General features: G+C 41.2%; 1 protein-coding gene across 5 annotated transcripts in view; it reads left to right on the forward strand.

The window, feature by feature from the left end:
- Positions 1-21,983, forward strand: part of PPARGC1B (PPARG coactivator 1 beta) — a 104,764-nt gene that overhangs the window by 51,984 nt on the left and 30,797 nt on the right. For all 5 annotated transcript variants that reach the window (XM_075856608.1, XM_075856605.1, XM_075856606.1 and 2 more), the window contains exons 2-3: positions 18,331-18,498; positions 20,202-20,396. In XM_075856608.1, coding sequence (XP_075712723.1) covers positions 18,331-18,498; positions 20,202-20,396 — 363 coding nt within the window. The remainder of the gene's footprint in view (positions 1-18,330; positions 18,499-20,201; positions 20,397-21,983) is intronic.

Raw genomic sequence — 21,983 nt, forward strand, 5'->3', positions numbered from 1 at the left:
CAACATCTGCTCAACCACTACCAAGAGGGTCTACTGAAATCTCATATTTGTGGGAATAGCCCAAAAGTCTCCCCGTTGGAGGAATGAATGGGCAGGTTGTCCCAATTTTTTGTTTTCTACAAGATGAGCTTCAGAGGTGTCTGACAGCCACTTGTCTTTACTCGATAAGCAAGTCGAAGAAACCTATTGACTCTGGCCAGATTTAGCGAGGAAGAAGAATAACAGCGGAACGGCACTACGTAGAGTTTGAAGTAAAGATGCTTCAGAATTATTATTTCATGGGGGATACAAATATTTACTGAAACAGACATGTCAGGAGAGGTTAGAGATCCTCTTTAAGTGGGTTTATGGCATCTGTAAGATTCCCTAATTTGAGCTAGTCTTGGTTCTACCTACTGTTAATGTTTTGTTGATTTGAGTGCATAGTAACATTGCCTCTCCTTAGTGCAGAGTCCAACCTGGATGAATTTCTCAAGAAAATGAGACTGCCAAGTCTACTACTGTAACTAGTGTCAGGTTATCAATGGGATAACAAAATGATAAGTCAGTATTTGCAGGTAGTAAATTCTTGATTTAATGACTTTAGGAATCATGGTAATATCTTGGTCAATCATATATATATATATATTTTTTTACTTTTTTAGATACAATATTCATGAACACAAATTAAGGTTTATTACTAAACCATTAACTATGACTAAATTATTGATAACCCTTCCTTAGGTGACGGATGTACACACTGTCTTTGAGAAACGAAACACAAATAGCTGATGACGAAGAATATAAGGATAACTTGTCCTCTATGGAGAAACTTATTGCGTTCAGGGTTCATAGTTGTACTATTTTTATGCTTTATTGCAGCTAGTGTGCTGCTCTAGCGAGCAGTGAAACCATTGAGGCATTTACAGTTTAGTGTCCTTGTTGAGGATTTACTTTCTTACCCAGCATTAACATTTGGCAAGAAAATTGAAGAAAATATTAATGTGCTGATACAAGAGTACAGTCTTTAACCCCCCCCCCCCCGCCCCCCTTAGTGCTCCCGGCATTGTCCATGTCCGATATAAGAGGATGCAGCCTATGTTTTGGAGAGGGTTGATGACTGTCGGCGCTAGGATACTGCATTTACAGTGGTACATACACCAAATGGTTACATTACAAATCACCATAATGTCTTTCCCATCCTTCATCCGTCTAATGAGAGAGCTTGCTGGGTAATGTGGGCATTTTGTAAGCTTTAAAACCAAGCAGATGGTTTGTAGGCTGCATTATCAAGGCTTTCAGAAAAAGCTGTCCTGGACACTCTGCACAGCTCAACATCATATTGATATCGATGGTCTAACTTGCTTTATTCCAGTTCTAGATGGTGAGTTATTGCATCAAAGTACTTTTTAACAGGGTGTGTATGGGTGTCGGGAATAAGGTTTTGTTTTGTTTTATGATTTGTGTATCTTAGTGTTGATAACCTGTAACTTAAATCATTCAGAAAGGTTCCTTTCTAACCATCATCTACACCACTGTTTCCGTGTTTCAGACTGCAGAACACGGATCCGAGTGGCTTCCGTGTGCTGTCCTTTTTTTTTTTTTGTGGACCGCGAACACTGACAACAATAGGACATGTTCTATAGTTTTCCAGAACGGACATACGGATCAGCCAAAAAAAACAAACGGTGTGCATGGCCCCATAGAAAAAAAAGGTTCAGTATGCTATCTGCAAAAAATAAATAAATGGATAGGACACTGAAGAAAACCAAATAGTTTATATAAAAGCAACTGGTCTTCATTAGTAACCCTATTAAAGCTGGACTAATGAATCCTTTTAATGGCTGTCCAAGGGACCCCACCACCCTATATTCTTTACTAGTTGATTTCCTTAAGAAGATTTACTGATGGATGTGATAAAATCTTTTTTTTTCTGTGGTCCTACAGAAGGCCCTTTAGCGGGTACAGCTTTGCCCAGTTGTGTGTTTTTTTTTGTTTTTTTTTAGTGGACACATGATCATAAATATAGCCATTTCCTGATGGTAGTACATCAAATAGTGATACTTTCCATTTTAAGGCTATGTTCACACGGAGTATTTTGGGGGAGGAATATCTGCCTCAAAATTCCGTTTGGAACTTTGAGGAAGATATTCCTCTCCCTGCACGCCGATTTTCGCGCCGTTTTTCGCCCGCGGCCATTGAGCGCCGCAGGCATAAAACAGCGAGAAATACGCTTTCTCCTGCCTCCCATTGAAGTCAATGGGAGGTCAGAGGCGGAAGCGCCCGAAGATAGGGCATGTCGCTTCTTTTTCCCGCGAGGCAGTTTTACTGCTCGCGGGAAAAAGACGCCGACGCCTCCCATTGAAATCAATGGGAGGCGTTCTCGGGCCGTTTTTGCCGAGTTTTGCGACACGGTTCCCGCGTCAAAAAACTCTGCAATATACCCCGTGTGAACATAGCCTTAGGCTGGGTTCACACAGTTTTTGGGCGAGTTTCTTGACGCGGAAACCGCGCAGCAAAACTCTCCAAAAAACGGCCGAAAATGCCTCCCATTGATTTCAATGGGAGGCGGAGGTGGTTTTCTCCCGCTAGCTGTAAAACCGGCTCGCGGGAGAAAGAAGGGACATGCCTTATCTTCGTGCGGTTATTCCTCTGACCTCCCATTGACATCAATGGAAGGCAGAGAAAGTGTATTTCGCAGCGTTTTATGCCCGCGTTGCTCAATGGCTGCAGGCGAAAATCGGCATGCAAGCAGAGGGAAATCTGCCTCAAACTTCCAAACGGAATTTTGAGGCAGATTTTGTGCCTGCAAAAAACGTGTGAACCCAGCCTAGCTTCTGTCTCGAAGGTGATATTATCAGATGATTGTGTTCCCTGTATCTTCATACCATGTTCTGTACAGGCTTAAAATAATTTATGGCTCATGGGACTATTCCATATTTCGGTTATATAAAATTTCGTTAGACAAGCTTTTACGTATCCAAGGTGAACACTCACTTCTTTGTTCCTGAGTTAAGGTGTGGCCATGTCTGAGCGATGTCAGACGCAATAGAATGTCCTAAAGCCTAAACCCCAGCAATGCGTTCGCTTACTATACTTTACCCAGATGCGTTGCTAGCGGAGCTGTGCGCAGTGTATAATCATTCTCTACTCTGTAATCCATTATATCAGGTTTAAGCTTAGAATTCTAATCATTCTGCGACTTTAAGTTTAGTCGTTTTTAAGTTTTTCCCCTCTACGTTTAATATTATGGTAAATCTATTGTTCCCTGTTATCATCCGCATGTAGCAATCTTAAATGGAACTACTGACAAAGTCCAAAAGTCTGCACCATAAATATTACTAACTGACATTTCTCCAGTAATGTTTACATGTGTAAATTAGCAACTGGGTTTTTTAATTTTTTATATAGTGTCTGTTCAAAATCGCGTATGACCCGATGTAGTTTACTGCTTTTTTTTTATTTTTATATTTTTTATAAAACAAAGAATTCCTTTCTGCAACAATTTATAGTGATATGATTGATAAGCAACTAAAATAAGATTGTATTAAGTTGATTACGTGATGGTCACACCCGGTCTTAAAGGTATCAACGTTTTTCTTAGGGTAGCATCCTTCTATGAATATTTGTTAATCTATCGATGTGTATTTACACAGATTAACGTGGTGGACCTCCACTGACATTACAGCGGTCATGTCTGGCAGAAGAACTTGAAAACCTTTTTTACTGCCAAGAAATTTCCTTAGAAAAACCAAACTGCCATGTGCAAATGTAAAAGATTTTACCACTGCTTCTTTTACAGAAACGGAGGCCATAAATTCCTTTGCCCGAAGAGACATTTGGCCTAGAGCAGGAAAAAAAAATTAGCTCACTTGGCATACGCGCTCTGTGCCCTTAGCTATGAGGACATGGGTCTTGATTGTTATATATTCTTAAAGTAGATTCTTCCAACTTTATTGAATGAAATTCCTAAAAGCATGTTAGTGAGCCAGCCAATCAGATTTATGCTCTCATTTCTTTGATAGATTCTAAGATGCAAGCAACGATCTGATTGGATGCAGTATGCAGCTTCACTTTTTGACAACTCATTTTTTACTATGACATTCTGAATTTATATTGTATATAAGTTTTTGGGGCTCGTTTAGATCTATAGGGTTTCTGAACTATGTTGGATCCAGGAAGAGCGGGCGACATACGGTCTGTATCTCACGCGCCGAACACAGCCATGTGAATTAACCACATCATTTCCCTCACACATTAACCCAATGGTGCCCATTATAATTATTATAGTTAGTGATCCCATTAAGTACCTCGCTCACAGTTGTAATGGGCAACATTGGGTTAATGTGAGGCACATGATGGGGTTAATTACTATTAATGTGAGGCACAAGGAGGTACTAAATTCATAACGCCATGTGCCTCACATTAATAAGTGACTTCATCATTTCCCTCACATATTGGGGTTAATGTGGCTCACATTATCCCCAATGTTCCTCAATGCTGTCTGCCTTTATTTCAAGCTTGTTCTCTGCTGTAATACCTGCCTGGGGCCGTTCTCTCACTACACTGCTTCTCAAGTGACACAGGCACGTCATCAGGAAACGTGTGCTGCTCGTGACCGTCCCCTCCCTGCCCCTTTCTCGCATTCTCAGATTATCATTGGTGGCAGTAGAGAAAGGAAGGAAGAGCGTTCCTCCCTCCTACAGGGACGCGGCTGGCACTAATGATGAGCGGGGCGTCGCTGTAGGAGGGAGGAACGATCCTCCTTCCTTTCTCTACTGCCACCAATGATCTGAGAATGTGAGAAAGGGGCAGGGAAAGGGTCACTGTAAGAAGAGAACATCGCGGGCGCCATGTTCTCCATTTATTTCAATACTAAGCTGTGCGGCCACACGGCTTAGTATAGAAATACATAAATTGACGGGGTTGAACCGTTTGCCCCCGCACAGCAGCGAAATGAGATTGAAATTTCAATGCATCGTGCATCCCTACTCTCAAGACCATCTTTTATGTGCTATTAGAATTGGAAATGCCATATGCAAATGAAATAATACACTTGTACACCGTTTAGCCATGACACTAAAATCACCTGCCTAATATTGTGTAGGTCCCTCTTGTGCCGCCAAAACAGCTCTGACCCATCAAGGCATGGAGTCCACAAGACTTCCTGAAGGTGTCCTGTGGTATCTGGCTCCAAGACATTAGCAGATTTTTTTTTTTTAGTTTTTCGTCCGGTAATTTGCGAGGTGGGGCCTCCATGGTTCTGACTTTTTCCAGCACGTCCAGCAGATGCTCGATCAGATTAAGATCTTAGGGATTTTAAGGCCAAGTTATCACCTGGAACTGTAATGTTCCCCAAAGCATTTCTGATCAATTGTTGGAGTGTGGCAGGGTGCATTATCCTGCTGAAAGAGGCCATTGCCATTAGGGAATACTGCTGCCATAAAGGGGCTTACTTGGTCTACAACAATATTTAGGTAGGTGATACTGTAATATCCACATGACCCAAGGTTTTGAAGCGTCACACTGCTTCTGCTTGCTTACCTATTTCCCATAGTGCATTCTGGTGTCATCTCTTCCCCAGGTAAGCGACGCACATGCACATGCACATGTCCATCTGCTCTTATGTAAAAGAAAACGTGGTTTATCAGACCAGGCCACCTTCTTCAATTGCTCCGTGGTCGAGTTCTGATGCTCACGTGCCCATTGTAAGCACTTTTGGTGGTGGACATGGGTTACGCAACCCCAAGCACAGCAAGCTGCGATGCGCTGTGTATTCTGACACCTTTCTATCATAGCCAGCATTTAACTTTTTCAGCAATTTGTTCTACAGTATCTTTCCTGTGTGATTGGACAAGACAGGCTAACCTTCGCTCCTCATGTGCATTAATGAGACTTGGTCACCCAAAACCCTGTCGCCGGTTCAGCGGTTGTCCTTATTTCATGCACTTTTGGTAGGTACTAACCACTGTATACCATGATCTGCAGTTTTGGAGATGTTCTGGCCCACTCGTCTAGCCATCACAATTTGGCCCTTGTTAAAGTTGCTCTTGCCCATTTTTCCTTCTTTTAACACATCAGCTTCCTGAGCGGACTGTTTACTGCTGCATAATATAACCCAGCCCTTGATAGGTGCCATTGTAGTAATTTACTTCAACTATCAGTCGCTTTAAAGGGGTTGTCCAGTCCCTAAAAATTGATGGCCTATCCTCAGGATAGGCCATCAATAGCTGGTGTCTGAGTCCGACTCCTGTGGCCCCCACGGATCAGCTGTTTTGTAGGGGCCGCAGCGCTGCTTACTCTTCGTTTCTATTTGCTCACTGTAAATCGTCGACACGCATGTAGCAGCTATTCACAGTATTGCAGCCTTATTCTCCCACTCACTTCAATGGGAGAAGAAGGCTTCAATGCCTGTGAATCGCCGTAACATTCGTACGAGCACTGCACCCCCTTCAAAACCGTTGATCGGCAGGGGTCCCTGGGAGTCGGACCCTGACCATCAGCTATCGGTGGCCTATCCATCGGTTTTTAGGGACTGGAAAACTCCTTTAATACAATGGCTAAACAGTCTATACTTCATGTAAAAAGGAAGTTGCCAAATGCCTGACACACCATTTTTGAAAATTCTGATTGCATCCACCATTTTTAGAGTGTAACTCCAGTCGAGTGTGTGACCGAAGGAAGGGAAGGAAAGGTCAGCTAATGGTGTCTGCACTATCAATCACTGGAAGTTTCTTCACTATTTCAGACCTCTTTATCACTGCTTCTCTGGCAGAGCTGTCTTGTAATTGTGCTAGGCCCTCCAGCTGCTGTCTGAGAAAACTGGGTCAAAGTTCAACTGGGTGATGAGGAAATGCCACGTGAGGAAATATATAATGTGTGTGTATATATGTGTATATATATATATATATATATATATGTGTGTGTGTATGTATGTATATATATATATATATATATATATATATCTCTGTCTCCCTGTCTCCCTCCTTAGCTGCCTCTGTGAACAATAGGTTTGGTGTAGGGCCGTGGCTTAGGCTGCTTTTGTGACTGACTAGAAGATAATGGAAGGCTCACCCTATTTTTATGCCTGAAAATAAGCAATGTGAACATGCTCTATCAATCTGTGACATAATTCTAGCTCCATTGCTAAAGAAGGAAAGATCTGGAGTATAACTGGCTGGCATATAAAGAAAAGCACAGGTCACTACAAATAAAAAAAATTCACTTTTTTTTCAGGTTTTATTTTTAGCAAAAATGTAACTGGTTTATTACCATTATTTTGAATGGGGACACTATAATTTTCTTCTGTTCAGAAACTGAAGTAAATTGTGGCTGTCTGTGTAACCTTTGTTGTATTAATTATTTGATATAATAATTCCAATTTACCCTAAAGTTCTGACTGTACAATGTGCGGTCTATGATTGCAGCTGGCGGTATCAGAAAGTCAATCACGGGAACGTCTTTCATATTGGCTGCCGTGGCAAGAGAAAGCCGTTATAGGAGAGCTCCGCTATGATGATAAAATCCAAGGCTTTCAATGGAAATTACTTTCAGGTTTTCAAAAGAAAAAAAGCTTTTGCATAATTTTTTTTTCTTGTATTTGGGAGGGTTTTGAATTCTAATAGTTTATACAAGATATAAAAAAAAATATATCTTTTTTTTGTTTAATTCAGAACAAGTGGGACCTCTTATGCTCATCATACTTGTGGGTTTGCGCGTGTGATCAGGATACCATTATTTTACCATCTTGTTCTGGAAGAAAAATATCTTCCAAATGACCATTCCCTTGATAGCTTGTAGATGCTTCACTTCCACAAGTGGACTTTGTGTCTGCAAGAAATACTAAACAAATACTATTATACCCTTCGCGAAATGTAATTTTTGTTATCCTTTTGGTTTCTGATTACCGTTTGTTTACAATGGGCCTCCTACATATGGTAACAGATTCTAAAGAAAAAAAATGAAGGCAATGTAAAGTGCCTAGCAACAAATCCACATCTACACATAATACACCCCCCTGCAGTAAGAGGCTTTATCATTTTCTGCATGTACATACTATATAAATATATTCATTGAAAATCACGGCAAAAGCTCACTTTGATTTTGCTCTGTGACAATCTTTACAAGACTCTCCCACTCGGCTCAATTAGGATCTAGAAATAGACCTCTAAATATAACTTACTAAGTTGTGTTAAAACTGTGAGCGCACACGCACACACACTTTAATCTTTAGATTAAAATAAGGATAAAAACAGATCCGTTAAAAGTCCAGTTGATTTGTGGGAGATTTAATTGCGTCAGTTAACATCCATTTGCATCCGTTATGTTAGTCATCTGTTTTTTTGACACGGGCCATATTCACATCACGTTATGGGGCTTCAGTCGGAAGTATATGTCGGGAAGACCTCCGACAAACATCCCACTGTATGGCATACAGTGGGATATGTTGCTTGGGGACCGGCCCTGGCAAAACTACTCAAGTAACTGTTAATTTATGGACCGTGACTTCAGGACTTCCCTATCGCTGGATTCGACGAGCAGAGCATCAGCTGATACTCTACTCGGGGACACCAGCACTCTTCCTGACGTCCCTGTCCATATATGGACGGTGACTTCATGAGTTTTCAGGGGGTCGGACTCCCAGGACAGAGCCATCTAATAGCGCTCCGCCCATGGATTCCAACACTGTAAGCTTCTGACTTCACTATCCCTATATGGACAGTGATGTCTGGAGCTCCCAGAGGTACACGTTTAACACATACCTGTGGCGGATGGCACAGAGTGGCAGCCGTCACTCGTAAGCTCCAGTGTTAAAAAACGTATACTGTGTTTTATTTGTTTTTTCTGTGGGATCCCTCAGGATGGAATAGCGTCGTATACTGCGCTATACTCCATCCTTCAAAACAAAAAGTATACCAGCCCGACAGAGGCCAAAAGGACACTTTTTTTTTTGTTCTCCGTTTGGTTAACTGGTTGCCGACACAGGACGAGAATGCTCGTCCTGAGTGACGGGTACTTCGCGCATTAGGACGAGCATTCTCGTCCTGTGTGACAGCCATCCCTGCGCTTGATCGAAAGCGGGGCAACGGCTACACAGCTACGGCCCCGCTCTAACGGCGGAGAGAAGAGAAACCTCCTCTCTCCGCAGTTAACCCCTTGACTGCCGGAATAAATGCTGATCGCGGCGTTCAAGGAGGAGGGGGACTGCACTTTGATCGTGTCACAGAAAATAACTGACGCAATCAAAGCCCATAACTTGTATGGCCAAACAGCCCAGGGTCCATTGACGGACCCCAGGGCTGTCTGAACATATTTCCTGTTAGGGCATACTGAGGTATGCCCAAACAACTGCCTGTGTACAATTAGTACCCAGGCTGATGTACTGGCAATCAAAATGAAAAATCCCTTTATGGGATTAAAAAAAAAAAGTTAAATGAATGTAAAAAAATAAATTTATGATTAAATAAATAGTAAAAAAAATACACAAATACACTTTTTTTTATAATAAATAAACTTTTTAAAATACAAGTTCCAAAACATGAAATAATATAGACATATTTGGTATCGCCACAACCGTAAAAACCTGTACAACAAATGTATGACATTATTTATGATCCATGTATGGTGTAAAAAAAAATAAAAATATTAAAACTGCAGCAGAACTGCTTTTTTTTTTTTTTTTCTTCTGCTTTTTCGCTAAAATAAAAATTTGATTTCAATGGTATTTATTGTGTTTCAGATGCCTTCAGTTTGCCTCCGTTCGCTAGGTTTCCTTTTTTTTTTTCCACAGAAGCAAAAGTGCTGCAGACTGCGTTTTTTGCTTCTGTCAGAAAAACGGAAACCTAGCAAACGGAGGCAAACAAAGCATCTGAAACACAAATATTTACCATTGAAGTCCAATGGTTATTCTAAAGGAGCCGATGCTTTCCGTTTGGACTCTCGTTCATCTCTTTCTCCAACGGAAGAGAGCTAATCTGAGTTGAACGGCAGTGTGAACTTGGCCTAACGGATGGGTTGTTTTTAATCATTGGTGTTGATGCAAACGGATTGTAGTCTATTTGCATCTGTTTTAATTTCAATGGGATTTTTAACTGATCCGTTTTTATCCTTCTGTTTTAAAAACGGATCAGAGTAACTGATTATACAACGCAAGTGTGAATTTAGCCCAATAAACCACTAACTCCTTTACACATATATGTACTGTTGGCGTGAGAGGACCTCAGGGACGTCAACGTCCGACTAAATGCTGCAGTTCCCCAGTCAGACAACTGATCTGGGGATACCAGCACCATGACCCAGATCGCCACCCCCAGCTTAGTTTCTGGCAGAGGGAGCAGCAGTCTGCAACAGGGTTGTCCAAAATTGAAAACTCCTTATTCGAATACTATCAGCGCCCACCTAAAAATACTATGGTGTTTTATTTAGTTTGGCTTTGGTCCAATTTAAAGTTCATTGAGAAATGTGTTATATATCTGTTACTCATGGCCTTATGCAATGAATAAGGCAACAATTAAACACGTGACTCTAAAATAAATAAATAAAATAGAACATTTTTGCACATCTCTACCTTGCTCCTGGGGTTTGTCTAACCCCCACACGCATGCTATCTGTCAGTCTATAATTTTGTGTGGTTATAAAATGATCCTTTTAATGAGTTACTTCTAGGTGACCATTTAGATGGAGATATACATAACACCCCCATGTGATCCTTAATATAAACCGCACAAGCAGGTTGCACAGCTCTGGAATGGAGTATATGTAACCAATGACACTTGCACAATACATGTGTTATACAAGGAACATTTTATCTCAATCCTAGGGCATGTTCTTAAAGCACTGGTTACCTAATGTAGAGCTCCACATAGAACCACATAACTGCAATAGAAGGGAGGCATTGCTTATTGGACACTTTCAGGACTCCATATACTAGTCCTTCTCAATGAATTAGAATATCAACAAAAAGTTAATTTATTTCAGTAGTTCAATTTAAAAAGTGAAACGCCTGTATTCTATAGATTCATTATACACAGAGTGATCTATTTCCAGCATTTTTTCTTTTAATGTTGATGATTATGGTAACCGTTAATGAAAACCCAAAATTTAGTCTCTCAGAAAATTAGAATATTATACAAGCCCAATTTCAGAAATTATTTTTAATACCGAATTGTTGGCCTACTGAAAAGTATGTCCAGTATATGCACTCAATACTTGGTCGGGGCTCCTTTTGCATGAATTACTGCATCAATGCGGCGTGGCATGGAGGCGATCAGCCTGTGGCACTGCTGAGGTGTTATCAATGCGGCGTGGCATGGAGGCGATCAGCCTGTGGCACTGCTTAGGTGTTATGGAGGCCCCGGTTGCTTTGATAGCCGCCTTCAGCCCTGTCTGCATTGTTGGGTCTGATGTCTCATCTTCCTCTTGACAATACCCAATAGATTCTCTATGGGGTTTAGGTCAGGTGAGTTTGCTGGCCAATCAAGCACAGTGATACTGTGGTTATTAAACCAGGTATTGGTACATTTGGCAGTGTGGGCAGGTGCCAAGTCCTGCTGGAAAATGAAATCCGCATCTCCATAAAGCTTGTCAGCAGAGGGAAGCATGAAGTGCTCTAAAATGTCCTGCGCTGACTCTGGACTTGATTTAACATAGTGGACCAACACTGTTGCCCAGTGGTCCAAACTCTTGTTTTCAGATGAAAGTATACGGGTATGTGCACACGATAACTGCAATTACGTCTGAAAATACGGAGCTGTTTTCAAGGGAAAACAGCCCCTGATTTTCAGACGTTTTTTGAGCAATTAGCGTTTTTCGAAGCGTTTTCGCATCGTTTTTTACGTCTGTTTTTGGAGCTGTTTTCATTGGAGTCTATGAGAAAACGGCTCCAAAAACGTCCAAAGAAGTGTCTTGCACTTCTTTGACGATGCAGTAATTTTACGCATCGTCGTTTGACAGCTGTCAAACAACGACGCGTAAATTACAGGTCGTCGGCACAGTACGTCGACAAACCCATTCAAATGAATGGGCAGATGTTTGCCGACGTATTGGAGCCGTATTTTCAGGCTTAAATCGAGGCATAATACGCCTCATTTACGCCTGAAAATAGGTCGTGTGAACCCAGCCTATTTTGCATTTCATTTGGAAATCTCGGTCCCAGAGTCTGGAGGAAGAGTGGAGAGGCATCAATCCAAGCTGCTTGCGGTCCTGTGTGACGTTTCCACAGTCAGTGATGGTTTGGGGAGCCATGTCATCTGCTGGTGTTGGTCCACTGTGTTATATAAAGTCCAGAGTCTACGCAGTGTCTACCAGGAAAGTTTAGAGCACTTCATGCTTCCCTCTGCTGACAAGCTTTATGTAGATGCTGATTTCATTTTCCAGCAGGACTTGGCACCTGCCCACACTGCTAAAAGTGCCAATACCTGGTTTAATAACCACAGTATCACTGTGCTTGATTGGCCAGCAAACTCGCCTGACCTAAACCCCATAGAGAATGTATAGGGTATTGTCAAGAGGAAGATGAGACACCAGACACAACAATGCAGATGAGCTGAAGGCCGGTATCAAACCAACCTGGGCTTCAATACACCTCAGCAGTGCCACAGGCTGATCGCCTACATGCCACGCCGCATTGATGCAGTAATTCATGCAAAAGGAGCCCCGACCAAGTATTGAGGGCATATACTGTACATACTTTTTCACTAGGCCAACATTTTGGTATTAAAAATCATTTTTGAAATTTGGCTTATATAATATTCAAATTTTCTAAAAGACTAAATTTTGGTTTTCATTAACTGTTACCATAATCTTCAACATTAAAAGAAAAAATGCTGGTAATAGATCACTCTGTGTAATGAATCTATATAATATGAGTTTCACTTTTTAAATTGAATTCCTGAAATAAATTTTTTGATATTCTAATTCATTGAGAAGTGTGTGTGTCTGTGTGTGTGTGTGTGTCTGTGTGTGTGTTTACTATTTTTTTTGTCCCCTCATTTGGGGTATGGGGACATATGGAGGACTATATGAACTGATGACTTACAATCAGAGTAACAAATGAGAGTACTAGAAGCAATCACTTTGCTCTAATACAGTTTATCCAGTAAGTGGCCTGGTTGATTCAACCAAATTAAATTATATTTTTAATGTTATGTGAAAGCTTAAATCAATTGAATAGAAGTACCTGCGTAGAAGTGTGTTTGGCATGTTCAAGCACATTGCTTTGTGGAAGAAAATCCAGCAGATTATATTCCCAGGTAAAATGAGCACTGCGTGGGGTATGATATCTTCCCATTGGGTGACTGAGCACACCATGAAATGAATGAGGAAAAAAAGACCAAAGCAATCAAAATCCTAACGGTCACTCTTCAGGGGCTTTTGCAAGTTCCTGAAACTAGCAGAAACCCAGGGTGTTTCACGCCTTAATTTTCATCACGTTTTGGCTGGAGTCCATTAGTGATTGGGTCTTTAGATACAGGGTTTGAGGCGTGTAGAAATCTGTCTCGGGAAAACCAGTCGTTTTTGGAGCAGAATTTCAAAGCGTTTTTTTAAGTGTATTTAAGAATAGTTTTTGCCATTGTTATTAAATCTGTCTCAAAAATACCTCTAGGTCTATTTTTACACTGCTTTTTTCAAATTGCAGTAGAAAATTATGCGTTTTATATGAACTACACAGCTTTTTACCATTTGAGAATCCTAGAAGGCGGTTTTGCAGGCATTTTCAGTGTATCGTGGAGCGTAATACGAGTGTTTTATGCTCTGAAAATAAGCAGTGTGAACATACCCATATAGGAGTAAACCTCACTAATCCCGGAAAATGCTTTCATGGCAATACTACTAAAAGTATCCCATTATTAAAAGTGCATTGACTTCCTTTTTCAGCTTCTCATCAGACTTGTTAAATATTTTAACATTTATTTTGTGTGTGTGTAACTTCCCAACATCCCATTCAAAAAAAAAAAAAATATATATATATATATATATATATATATATATATATATACACACACACACACACACATTTTGAATGGGATGTTACTCCTGAAAACTTGTATCATTTACCTCCTGCTTTACGTAATACAAACAGACAGTGCGAGTGTGGAGGAAACAGCCTCTCTAGGTACCAGCTGCTTTCTGTAATTAGAGAGATATATTTAGCTTGTGTTCCCAGAGTATAGAGCGAAGTCCTACGCACATCACAAGGAGGGAGGGAAGCGAGATGTGATACACAAGACGGAGCTTGGGCCTCCTCTTTGCGCTGTGTGAATAGTGGAGCCTGTTTTAACACCTCTGCTGCCGGTGTCCTTGACTGTCATAGTCGTGTGGAAATCATGAGGTTAAAAAGAAATCGAAGTATACCATTTCTGGAGTTGTACAAGAGCGTTATCCGATCTTCAGAAGTAAGCTGTGATTTTATGTTCGATAAAGAAAAGGCCTCTTGTCACTTTATTGGATTACCCATAATGAAGTGGCCCTTTCTGGTAAACATCAAGTGCATCTTAATGAGAAGGATGGTCGTGAATGACAAACCAAGCCTGTAAATGACTTCATTGCACCACCAAACTGCCATTATAAATAGAATGTATATCCATAATGGTTTGTTTTTTTTTTTGCAGGTTTTATGCATATTTTTTCACATGTTCCGTGTCCACATTAATATTGCATGTACATCACTTTGTGAATACTCCAAATTGGTAGTTGATCTGAAAGTACTGTTAGCTTAGGCTGGGTTTACACTTACTTTGGGTCGCTACAGATAATAATTTCATATCATAGCACCGATCATGAAGTGTAAAATGTTCAGATCCATAAAAATGTCTCAATACAATCATAGCATGTAAGCTAAGCTGTAGCTAGGAGGGAAACCTCATTATGGGAAGATGTATCTCGTAAAAGCTGTCCCCAATGTAACAAAGATCTCCATGTAAATAAGAAGCTGTGGATGAAACCATTAAGCTTTAACCCCTTAACGACCACCAATACACCTTTTCACGGCAGCCGTTAAAGGTACTTATGCCAGAGCGCCCAGATAAAAATCTGCCTCAAAATTCCAGAATTTTCAGCCTGCAAAAAAACTCAGCCTTATATTGTCCCCTGACCTCTGATAAACGAGAATCAGGCATGTTGTATTTCAACATGCCCAATGCTTTGTACCGCCTGGAGATGATTCTGTCAGAAGGGTTTTGTCAACAGCTTATCTTTTCATTAGGCTAGGGCTACAGCGACTTTGGCCTTGACACAGGTCGCACAGTTAGAAATCGTTGTGTGATGGCAGTGTGGCGCTGGCTGCATCTTCGTTATAAATGAATGTGACCACGTTGCGACCCGCAGGTGACCCCATTCAGTTAATTACGGAGATGTATCCTCACGAAACTGCGATCGCACAACAATCTTTGGCTGCGACACGTTGCTTGGTCAAAGTCTGTGTAGCCCTAGCCTTAATTCCTGATTGACCGTCACTGCATCTCCCTCCCCCTATTAACTCCTGAATGTCCATTGATGCGCCTTTTTACAGGTGTCCTTAATGAGCATTACAATGACGCTGTGCTTCCGTGTGTGGGGTGTCGGCTCTCAGACAAAAATTCACTATCCACAAATTGTTGGTAATTTCCATCATGAGATTAAATCACTCTTCACAGTATCCACAAATCTCTATTGCACATGGTGCAAAGAAAAGTTAGGGTTAAAATAATTATTAGGAATACTTTTCGATTGTATAAGCCTTACACCCCTGTGAAATCCAGGTTAGGCCTCATGCCCACTTCAGTTTTTCCGTCCGGGTGCTATCCGTTTTTGTCATGGATAGCAGCCTGGACCCATTCATTTCAATGGGGCCATTCACACTTCCGTTGTTTTAACGGAACCGTGCGGCCGTTCCGTCAAAAGTAGTGCAGGTCCTACTCCTGCCCGTTTTTGACGGAACAGTCTCGGCCTTTGCATTGAATTTGGTCCGTGAAACAACGAGCCGCACACGGAAGCGATCCGTGTGCGGCCTGTGTGTGACGGGACCGTGATTAACGGCCGTACAACGGCCGACGGAAGTGTGCATGAGGCCTTCAGAGAAGATTATCCTTTTTGTATGGGAGCAGATTATTAATCGCTGCTTTGTCCTCCTAATTGAATGTCGCCGGCTTGCTTTTATTTGGGGAGCTCTGAGGACCAGTTTCTATGTTGATGGGAAGACGTCTTCGTTTTGTTCATCTGTGTCTCTCAGAAAACGGTAGCCGTAATTCTAATATACACAAGGCCGGCCGTATTAAAGACTTAGGTCACCCTTGTGCTTAATAAAAAAGTAAAAACTGTTCCAGACTCACCCAAGTCAGGTCGGCACTTGAGGATTGCATAATTCCCCTTGGGCAACAATTAGTAATGTTCTGAATACTGTAGTTAATTTCACAGATGGGGAACATTTAGAATTGCTTTTGGTGTTCTTCTTGCTCCATATATTGCGAATGTAGGCATGAAAGGTCTTATTCATTACGAACAAGCGAACATCTTTAATCACAGTAATGACAGAGCTCTTAAACCATATGTTGGGATTGTTCATCTGAATGTTAAAGTGAATTGATCTTTAATACTGGGTCTTCTAAGCCCTATATTTTCTGATCTAATGTGAAGGGACAAACTTAATTAAAATTGATCTTCAAAGGCATATTTTTTCCTCTTAGCCTTGTTTAAATCAAGTTGTTTTTTTTTGTTTTGCCACACTGTACGTTTTTACCAAGAGGTGGGAAAATAAATGAAACAAATCGTTTTTCTGGGTGTAAAATGTTGTACATTAACCTACTGAAAAGATAAGCTTTGCAGCAAGCACTGACCATTATTCTATCACACGTTATCTCTGGGAGAGTTCTTCTGAAAATATGCCTAAGACTACATTCACACAAGCGTATCAGTCACACGTGTGACAAACATGTGTGAATCTGGTCCGTGCGTATTGCGTTATGCATCAGTGTGCTTTGCGAGTGGCATGCGTTCTACACGCACTCGCAAAGCACATAATTTAATTTCTTTTCAATTGAATTGATGTGCAAATTACGCACCGCACACGGATGTGCATCTGTGTGCGGTGCGTGGTTTTCACGCACCCATTAACTTCAATGGGTCCGTAGGTGCGTGATAACGCACCAATATAGGATATGCAGTGAGTTTCACGCAACGGACTCTCGCTGTGTGTAAACTTCTGCATGTGTGAACGGCCCCATTGAAATCAATGGGTCCGTGTGCTGCACGTGATTTCCATACGTTGTTCGTGTGAATGGGCCCTAAAAAGAGATGCAGGCTTTTATAAAGATGTTTGGTGTGTCCAAAGACAAACATCGGGGTGATCCATGAACAATGTTTTCAGAAAGAAGCCATAGCAAAGACGTTGCTTTGCTACTATTGAAATAATGGCGCTTTGTTGTGCCAGCCAGATTATCGGTGTTTGTTTGGGGCCAGCATTATATTTCTTTAGTAGTCACTTAGTGAAATGCTGCCAGGCTGTGTGCAATTTGATATGCAGACACACATAAAATTAATGGTTATCCTCCCTTATTGTAATGTTTGAAATAGATTGCATAGAATAATCCCAGTCCGACAATCTGATACCCACGCTCCTTTAAATAGTTTTGATGCCTTCCATGCCCATGCAGCAGTAGGATTTTCCATTGGAGAGTGTTACACTGCATAGTGTGCCCTTCATACCCGGATTGCTTCTCGTGTCTCAAGACTCGGAATTTAGTGCAGCTCTTGTTAGGCTACTTTTAGACGAGCATTGCTAATCTCGGATGTGAAAAACTGCAGTTTTTTACATTCGAGGTGCACCCGTGCGGAACGCGTTGTAACTGATCCTCCATAGAGTCCTAGCGTGACGCCGAGTAAAATAGGACATGTCCTATTTTTTTCACGGACCCTTAACACACTCCATTGTAACAACGGTCGTGTGAACGGCCCCATTGAAGTACTTGAGTCCGTGTGACGGCCGTGGTTTTAACGGCCGTTACACGGACTACATATACTCTCGTCTGAACGAGCCCTTAGGAGTAGGGCTTGCACACCACTGTTCGGCTGTTGGATCTTGATGTTGAATGCATATTCATCTAGCAAGAATCTGTCACCTGGCTACTTCTTAGAGAGGGAATGGTGGGAACAAGACCCCTTACTCATGGGGTTGCAGAGTGATATGCGCTCTGGCTTACCAGGGTTTTTAGGCTTTCAAAGAGCAAATCTGACTTTTGGAACACGTAGCTTGCTTTTGATGCGCTAAATGTCGGTGGCCTACAAAGCTATTAATTTGTGCTGCCAGTAATGGGATTTTCCTGATACCCTGTAGTGTAAGTCATTTTGCTTATTATATATCTTTTGCTTCTCTTTCAGGAGCCTGGTGAGGAGTCTCTGTCTCTGGACTTTCCCGAGATCGATCTATCCCAGTTGGACGCCAGTGATTTTGACACGAACAGCTGCTTTGATGAGTTACAGTGGTGTAATGATCATTCGGAGAATGAGTCCAGCCAGTATAGCACCGATGACTCTGAGCTGTTTCAGGTGACTATTCCGTTATCCATTTGTGTTTGATGGCTCATTGACTAAACACCATGGCGAGGCTCTGTGGCACATACACATTCTAATGCTTGTCAAAGGACCTTTACTTTTGGCGAAAATAGACAGACTGGTTGGTTTAGGGCAACACCAAGAAGTGACTTATCAGTGTTTCACTGATCACCTGGATTCCCTACTTGGTCACTTTAGTTATTTGCTGAGCATATCATCATTTATTATGTTTTTTTTCCTTTGTCAGGCTTGTATTACACTTAGGACTTTTGAGTATAATTCGTGGCATCTAGATTTAAGGCTCTCATTTGTCAGAAATGATTTTGATTCTCTGGGGATCTGTTAAATGCAGAGTACAGGACGTTTGGGAGCTTGTGTTTAAACCCCTCTGATGTCTGAGACTGCTGCAAAGTCTGTGAGAGGACTAAGGCCTCATGCACATGACCGTAGCCATGTGCACGGCCGTGATTTTCAGGTCGGCCGGCAGCAGAGTGTCACCCGCGAGCCGCCCGCAAATCGCAGGCTGTGCACGTGGTCGCGCCCATTATTTCCTATGATCCTGGGCCGCAGAACATGGCCGTAATAAGACATGCCCGTTCTTTCTGCTGTCCGGGCTCCTGGGCTATGTTCGGACCGTGGAAACCACGGTCATGTGCTTGGCCCCATAGGAATGAATGGGGCCACAATTCTCCCGTGGATTTTCGGGGGAATTGCGGCCGCAAAAGCACGTTCGTGTGCATGGAGCCTTAGGGGAATTTGGTAGCTGGGTTACCAGCAGGTTAAAGCAAACACAAGTGCCAGAGTCTGAAAATGGCTCAGATCTTGCAGTGAAACTGCGGAAGATGCAGAATCCTTTTCCTCCTGGTGGAATTATTAATCAATGCCATCTCTATTTCTCGCTAAGCCCAGAGTCCACTTTAGATGGCTGTCATTTGAGTGCTAGGAGACATATACGTGAAACGGCCCGAAAGTCAACATAAACAATAAGTTCGCCTCTTGTTTCAGGGCAGTTTTCATGACCTAATACAGTGTGACAGATTGTCTAATACCAACAATAAAATAATACTAATGTCCAGTAAATAGAGGATATCCTGGTAAATGTTGCTAGGCAGTTTTTTGTTTTTTTAGCTTTATTGTTCCTGTAAGTAACACATTGACCCTGTTTTTATATAAATGATTTATGATGTGCCTTAATTTCCATCATTGAATGTACTGACTAGAGGCTGTGGCAGACACATGTCTCTTGAGCTGTAAATTATACTGACATTTGGTTACTATTATCTGTTTTACTCTTATTACAAGTGCATGTTTTATTTATATATATATATATATATATATATATATATATATATATATATAAAAAATCTCCTCCATATAAACACAGTATCTTAAACGGTAATACTTCATGGTCGTGATAAAAAAAAGGCACTTTTTGTCTTAAATCTGTATTTGCAGTGATGGTTTTTGCAGCCTCTGGGGACCCCCATTCTCCCAGAGGTGGGACTTTCAGAAATTAGACATTAATGTCCTATCTTGTGGATAGGCCATACATGTCTTTCCCGGTAAAACCCCTTTTGAGTTGGCGATCACCCTTATGTAACGGTTTCCTGTAGAACAGTGCTCGTTTACTAAATCCGTGAAAAATCGATGTATATACATATTGCTTAGTATATCAATTTCACCGTTTCTGTTTTCAGATTGATGGAGAAAATGAGGCCTTGCTGGCGGCCCTCACACAGACACTGGATGATTTTCAGGAAGATGATATCAACTTATCAGCCTTCATATCCTCTGTAGATGGGGACATCTACCCCGCAGCTGCCCTTTCACCAAAATCCAGCCGCCTAGCTGAGTTTCCTAAGAGTCTAGAAACTGAAGATGAGCTGTCTATAGTAAGAACCACTTCCTACTGTTTAAAGTGGAAATGGATGAGGCCCTGAATAGCCGCCTGCATGGGTATGATAGGCACCAAAGGTCTGAATTTTTTCATTTAAGGCTTTAAAAATATACAAAACTCATCCATATGTTGTTTGTGTAATATGTACTTACTAGTATCCAATACTGGACATGTTTCAAATACCCAAGAGGCATTGCAGAACTGGCTGCTGGAAGCTGTGTGACATATTTCCTTGCCGTAGATGCTGTTCCTTGGAAATAGAACTAGACTTTAGAGTGTGTGTAAATAATAATCTATAAATCTATATATCAGAAGTTTCCATTGTCCAGTTACATGTAATATTTACTATAAACCTATTACATCAAACTATATGGGAGCCATATTGGTTACATAACTTTTATTACATTGTCACCCCCCCCCCCCCCACTTCCCCACTATGTGATCATTGTGGCCGTGTTTCTTTAGGTAATGGTGAAAGGCTGCAACTATTTAATATAATCTATATTTATACTCATTTTCACTCTAAAATTCATGTCCTTGGTGTATTTCATTTGAGTATAGAGTGAATTTAACAATTTTAGTTTCACCATTTTCTGGCTTTTCCTTATGACATGTCTAAGTTAATACCTATAGGGACACATTATAAACAATCATGTTAAATTGACTCTACTTTTTGAAGGGGAACTGGATACATTTCTTGGATCAAATTGGCATAATACTTTTCTTTCTAGGTTTATATCTTATTTTAAATCCAGTATTAAAAAAATTCTGTACATTCACAAAAAGAGGCATTCATAATTTTTAATTAGTAATCTACATTAAATATAGAATTTTTAACACCAGGAAAAATGGTAACAGTTGGTGGTGCATGCAAGTGATATAATACTTCTTACACAAGAGCAGGCTGGTGAAAAGGAGAATTGCAAATGACATGTATGATGGATGCTGTTCTGCCCATCTGTACAGCATCTGTTCCAGATCGAAGACTGTTTGAACTTATAAGGGCTTGTCCATACGTAACGGAATTGGTGCAGAAAATTTCTGCAGCAATTCCGCAGAAACTAGCAGATATTCCGCTACAGAAAAAAAGCGCCATTTCCTGCGGTTTTTACTGCCGAAAATGGTGCGGATTTTGCTGCATTTTTCCCAATGCTGGGAGATGGTGACCTCTCCTGAAAAACGCAGCAATTCATTTCTCTTTCCGCAACAGGAATGGACATGAAAAATATGCACCGCATGTGAATTTCTGCTCAGAAATTTTACGCAGCGTGTGGATGTGATTTGTTAAATCTCGCTCACTTTGCTGCTACTGTATTCTGCTGCGTATTTTCCATCCGCAGTTACGTGTGGACACGCCCTAAATGGGCGATTCTGTAACAAATTAAAGGGTTAAAACACATCTGAATGTAAGATGCATAGTTACTTGGCTGTATGTTTGTGTGTGGGCAAAAATACACGTTAAAAATAATAAATACATTAGGGCCTGTTTGCATCTCCGTTGGAGGCTCATATAGGGGCCTCCGTCGCAGATTCCAACAAAAACACCGGAAACGATAGCGTAGCATGCCTCACTATTGTTTCC

This window comes from Rhinoderma darwinii, chromosome 3, assembly GCF_050947455.1.
Source record: "Rhinoderma darwinii isolate aRhiDar2 chromosome 3, aRhiDar2.hap1, whole genome shotgun sequence".
NCBI lineage: Eukaryota > Metazoa > Chordata > Amphibia > Anura > Rhinodermatidae > Rhinoderma > Rhinoderma darwinii.